The sequence below is a fragment of the Erpetoichthys calabaricus genome, chromosome 10, assembly GCF_900747795.2.
Source record: "Erpetoichthys calabaricus chromosome 10, fErpCal1.3, whole genome shotgun sequence".
Classification (NCBI taxonomy): Eukaryota; Metazoa; Chordata; class Cladistia; order Polypteriformes; family Polypteridae; genus Erpetoichthys; species Erpetoichthys calabaricus.
In genome coordinates this window covers 155,571,422-155,583,530 of record NC_041403.2, presented here as the reverse complement: position 1 = coordinate 155,583,530, position 12,109 = coordinate 155,571,422, and the positions used below count along the sequence as shown (strand labels likewise).

Below are 12,109 nucleotides of genomic sequence, written 5' to 3'. Positions count from 1 at the left end.
TTTTAAATCCAGTGCTGTGAAGAGTCTGGCCGCACTTTTCATCAAACATGAGAGCATCAGCAATACATCATCAATGTAGCAAATAAGTTTAAATTGGTTTCAGATCAGTTTCTTTTTGCAAATTATTCAAGAAGCATTTTGTTTAAGCTTTCTTTTCATTAAATAAATGTCATATTGACAGTGTATATTTATAATATTCTAGCCATCCCCTGCGGCTTCCCACGCATGTTAGTGAAACAGGACAGTGAGGAGGGCCCAGGCCAGGTCTGTACTCCTGACGTCACTCTTCCCCCTCCCTTCAGCCCGCGGCCTCTGTCTCGGATTAGTGCGAATATATCACTCCTGCAAGCGAACTATGATACTTAGCATGATGGGAAAGTCGCAAAATCAATGGAGTGTTCAAGCAAATTATATAAAAAAAACCTGATCTTAATCCATTAAGTAGTTCTCTCGTGAAAAGAGGACAGACATACAAACGACCACGAAATTTTTAAAACCGTTTCTTAGCGAGAACCTATGGGCCAGGGGTAACCTACATTCCAAATTTCAAGTCCCAAGTCCTCGGGAGATTTCGTGATGAGTGAGTCAGTGGTATTTGGCTTTTAGATAGATTAAAGTGTATTGTAAGTACTTTGTTATTGAAATTATCTGATTTATTTTAATTTTTTAGATGCTTCAACATGTTCCAATGCATATTGGTGCATTAAATTATAGGATGTTATGATAGTATTTATTGTTATATCTTGTAACAAGAGAGTGTCTTTATGGCATCTTACCATACTTAGAATAATGTCAAGGTGCTCAAAAATTTAGAAAAAGGAGCACATTTAACAAATGTTATAAATCAAAAGAGGAGTCTATAATCTGAAAGACTAGAACTCGTAGGGTTATCTGGGTCGAACTAAACAGCCTGAGCACCAGTCTGTCAAGGGGTGACACATATACTTGCCAACCTGTTAAGCAACACAGCAAAGCATTCCCTCCTCAGTCCTGTCTGTCTCTTGACCCCATCCTGTTTCCTTCCGTCATTGTACTTGTGCCTCAAACTTATCTTCCAACTGCAGACTTACCTTGTTTCTGCATTGGGACAAATTTGAATAATGCCCCAGTGTCACTACAGGCAACATTATGGAATTACTTCTGGAGGACTGAGGGCAGCCTTTCTTTACCTAGATACCTAGGTACCAGACCATTGTTCCCTCTTGCAACATTTAGTATCCATGCAACAATAAACTCTCCATATCCTTTAAAAGTCTGGAACAACATAGCAGCTCCTAAACTGCATATTTTAAAGGTTCAATGTGGTCTGTTGATTCCAAGTAGGTGTGCAGAACATTTCTCACCGTCCAACATCTCTCCTCCACTTCTGTTTTTCTTCTTTACTCTCCTTTAAAACTTGCTGGATCATTGACTTTCTAGCATTCTAGGTGAAGCATTGCATGTTTAAATCCTAGATGCTACTCTGTACCTCTCCATCAACTTTGTAGCTCTTTTTCTACATAGAGGGTCAGACACTCCAAGCATAAGTCAGGTTGTATATGCTCAGTATTTCTGGGGAAGTTTGCCAACCTCTAACTATATTACCACTCGCCAGTCTTGTGTTCCCACCAATTTAACTTTCTGGTGCATCATCACAGACAAGTAGTCCCTGTGTTTACACACTAGCATTGTAAGTTTCTCTCTCCCCTGCTGTGTGGATATTTTATGCAGGCTTCTCAAAGAAATCCCGTCTGTTTCTTGCCAGGGGCAATCTCTTGCCTACCAGACACCATTTCACTAATGTAAATATTTTATTGTATACATTGTCTAGGATTGTTCATTTTTGATTTGGGTTGATGTACCTATAAGTTTTTCTGTAAATTTTTATTGTCAGATACTGATACTGTTGTTACATACCATGATAATCATTTTTTCTCTGAAGTATTTGTTCATTTCATGTAATGCATAGTTTTAAATATATGACGGGGAGTCAAGCTAAAGTTATAAAATGGGATCATGTCATTTCTCAATGTCGTCTCCATCCTTCTCGATGTACTTGTGCCACTTGCCTGGAAGTGCCTGGATTCCAGCAGAATAAAAGATTTCGTCTTTTCCTCTCAACCACTTGTGCACCGCATTCTTCATGTCATCATCTGTCTTGAATCGACGATCACCCAGATATTTTTTTTTTAACAGTCCAAAAAGATGGAAGTCACACAGTGCCAAATCTGGCGAATAAGGAGGATGTGGCAATACCTCAAACTTCAGTTTCTCCAGATAAGCCTTTGTATTCTTAGCTGTGTGTGTGTGTGTCATTGTCTTGCAGCAAAAAGACCCCTTGAAACACCAGTCCCCGCTGCTTGGGTAGAATAGCAGGCTTCACATTGGTCTTCTGTAAATCACAGTAACTTGCACTGGTGACTGTATTACCCCTTGGCTTGTAATGTGCAACGATAACACGAGTGCACGAGTGGTTGCAAGGATAAGACAAAACGTTTTATTCAGCTGAGTTTGATGGAGACGACATTGAGAAATGACATGATCAGTTTTCTTAAGGTTTGTTCCATTTTCTAATAAATCTCATTTTCTTACTTTAGCTTAACCCCCCCTCCCCAGTTCTGATCACTATTTTCAATTTTTTTTTTATTGGAAGATTTTGTGATCTACATCTGGGAGTTGGACATTTCGAACTTTTAGAGATTATAAACCTTTAGAGCCCAGCTGAGAACTGCAGCATTGTAATGAAAAACTCTATGATGTATTGTGTATTGTGATACCAACATACAGAGAAACATTTGATTGACAGATTGTAACACATATGTTTTTTAGCTAAACTGAGGAATTATCAGCCTCCTCCATCTGAAAAGTTGGTCATTTAATTCAAGCTGTTCTTTTACAGTGGAAATGATCAGGGTTAAAAGTTTCAAATATAGAATGTTAACAGAAACCTTCTTTAAGATGTTTGTAAAATATCAAACCATATGTTTTTAAGCAACATATTGCAGTAACCTTTGAGAACTGTGGCACACCATCTGTTAAGCATGTTTGTATTTAACTTGTAATACAAACTTGAATCACGCTTGACTGATCCACATGAATGGCTAGGAGTACCTCAGGAAATTTTATGGGTTGTGTTACCTTATCACTTGCACAGTCCTTTGGCACCTGTCCCTGTATTGAAATTATAACTCTGACTTTTTTGACTTCCTGTTTTCTCTTTAGTGACTCAAAGCCAATAAGCACATCATAAATATGCTATCATTTTTATTATGTTTTAAGTACTTATAGGCAAGATCCATAACTTCACTTCATAAGTGATCCTGCTTCAGTCCTAGTTGATCTTTTTCAATTTCTTTCAGAAATTCAATAAACTGTTGATCGGAGTAATTGCATGGCTTTATGTGTGTGGCACATGAAGTTTTGAAAGATAATCAACGATGGTAATGTGTTTAAAGGAAATACACATGAAAACCTGCCTGAAAATATCCAGTTAATTCTTTATAGTATTTTTTAATCAGTGCTGCCAGTTAATAAGCATTGAATGTTCAAGAAGTAGGATGACCACATTCAAGAACTGTGCATACTCTTAGCAAATATTTCTAATACCAAATGAGGCAAAAGGAGAGAAAAAAAAGCTGCAGTAGTTACAAACCATTCGGTAGAACAACTCTGCATTAAAAGCAAAACCTTTCACTGAGCTGTCAATTGGTACACTTCATACAGTCATATGAAAAAGTTTGGGAACCCCTCTTAATTCTTTGGATTTTTGTTTCTCACTGGCTGAGCTTTCAAAGTAGCAACTTCCTTTTAATATATGACATGCCTTATGGAAACAGTAGTATTTCAGCAGTGACACCCAACAGAGAGATGACATCAATACTTAGTTGAGCCTCCTTTTGCAAATATAACAGCCTCTAGACGCTGTCCTCCTATAGCCTTTGATGAGTGTCTGGTTTCTGGATGGAGGTATTTCTGTCCATTCTTCCATACAAAATCTCTCCAGTTCAGTTCAATTTGATGGATGCCGACCATGGACAGCCTGCTTCTAATCATCCCATAAATTTTCAATGATATTCAAGTCAGGGGACTGTGACAGCCATTCCAGAACATTGTACTTCTCCGTCTGCATGAATGCCTTTGTAGATTTTGAACTGTGTTTTGGGTCATTGTCTTGTTGGAATATCCAACCCCTGCGTAATTTCAACTTTGTGACTGATGCTTGAACATTATCCTGAAGAATTTGTTGATATTGGGTTGAATTCATCTGACCCTCGACTTTAACAAGGGCCCCAGTCCCTGAACTAGCCACACAGTCCCACAGCATGATGGAACCTTCACCAAATTTGACAGTAGGTAGCAGGTGTTTTTCTTGGAATGTGGTGTTCTTCTTCCGCCATGCAAAGCGCTTTTTGTTCTGACCAAATAACTCAATTTTTGTCTCATCAGTCCAAAGCACTTTGTTCCAAAATGAATCTGGCTTGTCTAAATGAGCATTTGCATACAACAAGCGACTCTGTTTGTGGTGTGAGTGCAGAAAGGGCTTCTTTCTCATCACCCTGCCATACAGATGTTCTTTGTGCAAATTGCGTTGAATTGTAGAACGATGTGCAGATACACCATCTGCAGCAGGATGTTCTTGCAGGTCTTTGGAGGTGATCTGTGGGTTGTCTGTAACCATTCTCACAATCCTGCGCATATGCCGCTCCTGTATTTTTCTTGGCCTGCCAGACCTGCTGGGTTTAACAGCAACTGTACCTGTGGCCTTCCATTTCCTGATTCCATTCCTTACAGTTGAAACTGACAGTTTAAACCTCTCAGATAGCTTTTTGTATCCTTCCCCTAAACCATGAGACTGAACAATCTTTGTTTTCAGATTTTTTGAGAGTTGCTTTGAGGATCCCATGCTGTCACTCTTCAGAGGAGAGTCAAAGGGAAGAACAACTTGCAATTGACCACCTTAAATACCTTTATATCTCATGATTGGACACACCTGTCTATGAAGTTCAAGGCTTGACAAGCTCATCCAACCAATTTGGTGTTGCAAGTAATCAGCATTGAGCAGTGACAGGTATTCAAATCAGCAAAATTACAAGGGGACCCACATTTGTGCACAGCCAGTTTTTCACATTTGATTTAATTTCATACAACTAAATACTGCTTCACTAAAAATCTTTGTTCGGAAAACACCCCAGTACTCCTAGGAAATGAAAGACATACCACTGTTATCTTTTTTGTTGAGAGTAGAGTCAATTATTATGCAGGCTGAGAGGGGTTCCCAAACTTTTTCATATGACTGTATATGCAACTGTAAGATGAGAAACACAACTGAATAGTGCTTGCTGTGTTAATGCTATTTAAATCTGCATCAGATTGTTTAGTACAGGATCATAGAGTTTGAAAGAAAAAGTCGGCTGTATGCAAAGTTTGACTCCATTGAGTGCTTTTTCAGGGATGGTGACCAACTATGCCATGAGAGCAGGGTCATCCTGAGTCTTGACTATTTGCCATAAGTGGCGGGTATTAAACCGTGAAACAACAATTATTATGAATGTGCATATGATAACTGTAATGTGTAGGAGATATCCAAGTTTTCAAAATATTGTTAATCTTTTTCAGATATAAAAGAAAAAAATCTCTATGGTATGGCAGATTAGTGATGGACATGCTTAGTCTTTACTTGTGAGTGTTGTAATGAAAAAGTGTGAATCTCTTTAGTTTCATCTGTTTGCCATGTCCAATTCAAATTCAATAGCTGAATATTTAGTTTCAATTGGCTGTTTATGAAGGAAATTATTTTTATGTGTATTTTTGATCTACATTTTTATATGTTTTTATATATATATTTATATATATATGTTTATATATGTGTATGTATGTATGCGTGTATGTTCTGTATATATACGTTGTGTGTGTGTGTATATATATATATATATATATATATATATATATATATATATATATATATATATATATATATATATATATATATAAAATAATAATAATAATAAATTTTATTTATATTGCACTTTATATTTTAGCAATCCCAAAGTGCTACAGAGTAAAAATAGAATAATAAAATAAAAAAAAAAGAACAGAAGAGTCTATAAAATACTTTAACAAAATGACTTTCTAAAAAGATGAGTTTTTAGGTTTCGCTTAAAGGCCTCAGTCGACTGTGGGGCTCTCAGGTAATCAGGGAGGGCATTCCACAGCCTCGGCGCCACCGATGAAAACGCCCTGTCACCCATGCTGCTGAGCTTAGTTCTGGGGACTTGAAGAGTGTTAGTGAGTACAGAGCGGAGGGAACGTAAGGAGTTATGGGGGGTAAGGAGTTCCTGTAGATAAAGAGGGGCATGTCCATAAATGCACTGATGGGTAAGAAGGGAGACCTTGTACTCTATTCTGAATGAAACAGGGAGCCAGTGAAGGGTTTTCAGGATTGGGGTGATGTGATCATACTTTCGCACCCTCATCAGGATCCTGGCAGCGCTGTTCTGAATATACTGGAGTCTCTGGATACTCTTGCCAGGAATCCCAATGAGGAGTGCATTACAGTAATCCAGCCTGGAAGAGACAAAGGCATGGACGAGCTTCTCTGCATCTGCCAGGGTGAGTAATGGGCGGAGTTTGGCGATGTTCTTGAGATGGTAAAAAGATGACTTACAGAGATATTTGATGTGGGTGTCAAAAGTAAGTTGGGAGTCCATTCTAACACCCAAATTAGTAACAGATGTGGAAAGAGGAATATTTTGGCCAGAGAAAGTAATACTGGTGATGGTAGAAGAGCGAAGATGATGTGATGTACCAACTAAGATGGCTTCTGTTTTGGATCTGTTCAACTGAAGAAAATTGAGCCTCATCCAAGCCTCTATCTCCTCCAGGCAGGTAGACAATGTAGATGTTGGCAGAGGAGCAGTAGAGGAGGTGGGAGTAGTCCTGAGGTAAAGCTGAGTGTCATCGGCATAGCAATGGAACGATAAACCATGTCTGCCAATGACAGTTCCAAGGGGGAGCATGTAGATAGTAAAAAGGATAGGGCCCAGCACAGAGCCCTGTGGAACACCACAGGCGACGTTGTGGGTGTGGGACTTTGCGCTGCCAAGGGCGACATGCTCAGTTCTGCCAGTCAGGTATGATGTAAACCAATTTAGAACAATTCCTGAGAGTCCAATAGTGTATTGCAGGCGGTGAAGAAGGATGTTATGGTCTATTGTGTCAAAAGCAGCTGTCAGGTCAAGGAGGATAAGTAGTGAAGGTGAACCAGTATCTGCCGTCATCAGAAGATCATTGGTGACCCTGACCAGGGCTGTTTCAGTGCTATGGCCAGGGCGAAAACCAGACTGAAACTTTTCAAACAGATTGTTCAGTTTGAGATGATCGTGAAGTTGTGCTGCAACTATTTTTTCCAGGACTTTGGAGAGAAATGGAAGATTGGAGATGGGTCTATAATTGGAGAGAACTTCAGGATCCAAGGTGGATTTTTTCAGTAGAGGTCTGATGACAGCAGTTTTTAGTGCAGAAGGAATATGGCCAGCCAGGAGGGACTGATTTATTATCCTGGTGATAAGTGGAGAGATGGCAGAAATGTTGGCCCTCAGCAAGGGTGAGGGGAAAGGGTCCAGGGAACTAGTAGACGGTTTCATTTTCCTGATGACATCCTCCACCTCTTCCCGTGTGGCAACAGAGAAAGAGCAAAGAGGATGGACGGTCTCAGACAATGAGTCAACAGTTGGGAAGGGCAAGATATCCTTGGTAGAGAGGTGTAAACGGATATTATCAACTTTTTGTTTAAAAAAGTTGATATACATGTTGCATCTGTCATCAGTGGTCTCAGAATGGGCAGGTAAAGGAGGTTTGACAAGATGATTTATGGTTGAAAAAAGTTTTTTAGGGTTGCTGGAGCCATTTCTGATGATGGTGGAATAAAACTTGGACCGTGCAACCTTCAGAGCTTCTGCATACGCTCTCATGTGTTCTCTGTAAGCCTGTTTATGGACAGTCAGCCCAGAGGCCTTGAGCCGCCGCTCAAGGACACGCCCAGCCGCCTTCATTTTTCACAGCTCGCAGGTATACCAAGGTGCTGAGCACGAGAATGAGACGGACCTAGATGTTAAAGGGGCGTGGAAGTCCAGGAGACTGCTCAGGGACTGGTTGTAAAAATCCACAAGGTCAGCAACAGAGAGGGAGCTGATAAAGTCAGAGGAGAGAAATGTAAGGTCCAAGGCCAAGGCATCCACATTGATATTCTTCAGATTTCTGAAGTAGATCTGTCGTTTTGTTTTGATATGGGAGGAGAAAAAGGGCAGCTCCAATGACACAACTTTGTGGTCTGAAATACCAAGATCAAATACCTGTAGATTCCTGATTGGGGCACAGTTTGAAATGAGCAAGTCAAGAGTGTGACCCCTAGAATGTGTGGGAACATCAACATGTTGTTGTAGGTTGAGAGATATATATATAAAAAATATAGTGAAAAGGTGCTTTAAAGGTGCTGGACCCAGCACAAAGAGACAGGGAGGCATGCGTAAAAATAAAACAAAGATTTATTTTTCTTCACCTGTGGGGCACGTCTTCCCCGTGTCCCACAGGCATAGCACAGTCCAAAAGCACTCCAAATAGATCAAAATAAAGCACACCACACTCTTCTTCTTCCTCCACCACTCCTCCCAGGCAACCTTGTCCTCCTCCTCCCGACTCTGGCCCATGGAGTGGTGGCTGCTGGCCCCTTTTATAGTCCACCTGGAAGTGCTCCAGGTGGTTGACTACCGAGTTCCGGCTACACTTCCGGGCGTGGAGAATACACTGCCCATAAAGGGTCAGGAGTCCAAGCTGCGGGACCCTACAGAGCTGCACCCACTCCAATTCCCATGGAGCCCTGTGGGAAACCAAGGAACTGCTCCAACCCAGGGAGGCTGCCATCTAGCATCCAGGGGGAGGTATTGCACAGTCCATGGCTGCTCCCCCTGAATATATTGTGAAGGGGCATCCCAGCCGGGCATGGACCCCAGCCATCCTCCACAATATATATACAGTGGAACTTCGGTTTGCGAGCATAATTCGTTCCGGAAATGTGCTCGCAGTCCAAAGCACTCGTATATCAAAGTGAATTTCCCCATAAGAAATAATGGAAACTCAGATGATTCGTTCCACAACCCAAAACTATTCATATAAAAATGATTAATACAAAATATAAAGTAAAAATACATAAAACAAATTAACCTGCACTTTACCTTTGAAAAGAATCATGGCTAGTGTGAGTGAGTTTCTAAACTCTTGTGGGATTCCACCCAACGGGACAACACGTGGAAGAGTGTCCCAAAGCAATCGCAGTCTCCCAGCGCTGTAGCAGTTCACTGTAAAAGTGAATCCAAAAAGATCGCAGACATGCTATAAGTGCCTGCCGTTGATGGGTGATACAAAGAACAAGGAACATTATAAATGCGCAGGGCACAGTACTTGGCCATGACCCAGCCTGACTGCTGTGTCTGTGTATAGGAGAGTGGCAGATCCCGCTACAATAAATAATCGCGGTGTTGCTGTTTCAAGCTGAATAAAGCTGGTGTTGCTAAAGTACTGAGACTCAACTTCGTGTTTTGGGGTGCAAGACGGGGACTCGCACGTCACCGCACACACACACACAGTCACAATGCTGTAGTAAACAGTATTTGCTCGTACGGATGTTGACTATATGAGTGAGACACACCGACTCAGACGGAGAATAGGAGACGATTGCCCACAATCCTGCAGTGAGAGAGAGAGAGAGAGAAGAACCATCAGCTCAGTTGTGATCACATGACGCTCAGCAGACAAAGCGTATACATACTACTCGTATTGCAAGACCTCGCTCGTTTATCAAGTCAAAATTTATTAAAAATTTTAGCCCGTCTTGCAAAACACTCGTAAACCAAGTTACTCGCAAACCGAGGTTCCACTGTGTATATATATATATACTTACACAAAATATAAAAATGTGAATATTGTAAAAAGGAGACACAATAAAGTCAAGCAGTTGGGGCACCACCTTGATGACAACATTTGATTTGAAAGACTGCACAATAATGCAACACGCAATAGTTTACGGAGACGTCTTTCCAGATGCAAATTCAAAACAGACCTTAAAATAAGATGGCCAGTTCCCCGGTTATATAGTCCCTCGCGAGGGAGGAGCAGGTTCAGGAGGGTGGGCAATAGAACTGACATCAGTGGTGAAGTGGCTGTCAGTCTTCCATTTTGTATAGGGAAGAAGAGATAAGGCATTAGACCACAGCTTCAACCCCTGGTGTCACCCATTCAGACATGTATATAAAACCAATTTTATATATAAATTTACCCATATATATTACAATTATAGAACAAATTATATCCTTTAGCCTCAACTAAAACGTGACATATCATATGATAAGTTATGTACTTTAAATTTCTAACTGTCTCTAGTCATTTTCCACAAAAAAATCACAATGCAATTTGCTTTCTCAGTTGCATCCAATAACAGAAAGAAATAAACTAAAACAAACAAAGACAGGTTCAAAACTGACATGGAAATTCTACACTTTTTACACCATTTGAAAACAGATTCTTTGCTGACTACTTCTAGCGGTTTGACAGTGTGTTTTTGCTTAAAATGGTTACATGATGCATATAAAAATATTATCCTTCTAGAAATTTTTTATTAACTTTTTTATTCTTTATTAATAAAACGTATGACACTGGAAAGAGAGGAATTTCTGGAGTGATTTGTGTGAGTCTTTAAAGCCACTTTTCCCCAATTTATTGAAGTTAAATTCTGTGTGTAAGAGGTGTCTGTCATCAGCTGAGAGGTTTTCCAGGTATTGCAACATTGACCAGTAACACACTTAGCAAATCATTTTACGTCAGTCCCAATAAGTTTTAACTGCATTTTGGTAATCTTTGGTAATGAACTGAAATATTGGGTGTGCATGACTGCTATGCTTGTAAGTTCTGTGCATCAGACTCGCAAGTAAAAGTTAACAGCCTGTCTAGGGTTGGATAATGGTGACCTTGACAAAACTGTGTTCTCACTCTAGCATAACAAACATAGATTTTTACTGAAGGCCTGAAAATATTTAGTGTCAAAAATATGCAGTATTAGAGGAAATGTGGAAGGGGGGAAAAATGTTATCTGATATTGCACAGTCAGTTATTCTTAGTTCTGTATGTTTCCTTACTACAAAGGATAATTCAAGATGGTGGAGAGCCCTATGAGCGGCACGGTGGCTCAGTGGTAGCGCTGCTGCCTCGCAGTTAGGAGACCCGGGTTCGCTTCCCGGGTCCTCCCTGCGTGGAGTTTGCATGTTCTCCCCGTGTCTGCGTGGGTTTCCTCCGGGCGCTCCGGTTTCCTCCCACAGTCCAAAGACATGCAGGTTAGGTGGATTGGCGATTCTAAATTGGCCGTAGTGTGTGTTTGTGTGTGTCCTGCGGTTGGTTGGCACCCTGCCCAGGATTGGTTCCTGCCTTGTGCCCTGTGTTGGCTGGGATTGGCTCCAGCAGACCCCCGTGACCCTGTGTTCGGATTCAGCGGCTTGGAAAATGGATGGATGGATGGAGAGCCCTACATCTCTGCAAGAAATATATCTTAACAAGAGAACCTAAACATCTTCATGTAGGTCATAACTACTTGGAAACACATTCTCCATAACACTCACTTCCTGTTCCTCCAGTAATGTGATTTGACAACAGTTCTCGTACTTCTCTCATTTCGTATAACATAGATACAGCTTAATAGTGTTTGCTTATAAAAACAATATTTTTATCATTAAGCAGGAGAAGAGTGTACCTTTGCATGTTGATAAGCTAGCTTTTTTGACATTTATACTTTAAGTCCTTGTTATACATGCAAACAGAGTATCTTTATTTTATATGTATATTGTAGAAGTTTAACGACGAAGGACGTCAGGTCACTGATCTGAAAGAAAAACTTCAGATGATGGATGCTTTGTCAACCCAATCAGAAAGTGAAGATATGGAACATAAAGAAAATGTTGACAAGGAAGAACACAAACCTGCTAACAAAACAATCAATGAGGAAAATCACTCAAGCTTAGGTAAAGTATTTCTTCGTGAATTTACCGTGGTGATAATAACAATGTAGTTTTTTCACAGTGAGTAAGAA

General features: G+C 40.4%; 1 protein-coding gene across 1 annotated transcript in view; it reads left to right on the top strand.

Annotated features, from left to right (window-relative positions):
• efcab14 (EF-hand calcium binding domain 14) overlaps positions 1-12,109 on the top strand; it is a 168,761-nt gene that overhangs the window by 131,186 nt on the left and 25,466 nt on the right. The window contains exon 7 of the mRNA XM_028812148.2: positions 11,870-12,041. Coding sequence (XP_028667981.1) covers positions 11,870-12,041 — 172 coding nt within the window. The remainder of the gene's footprint in view (positions 1-11,869; positions 12,042-12,109) is intronic.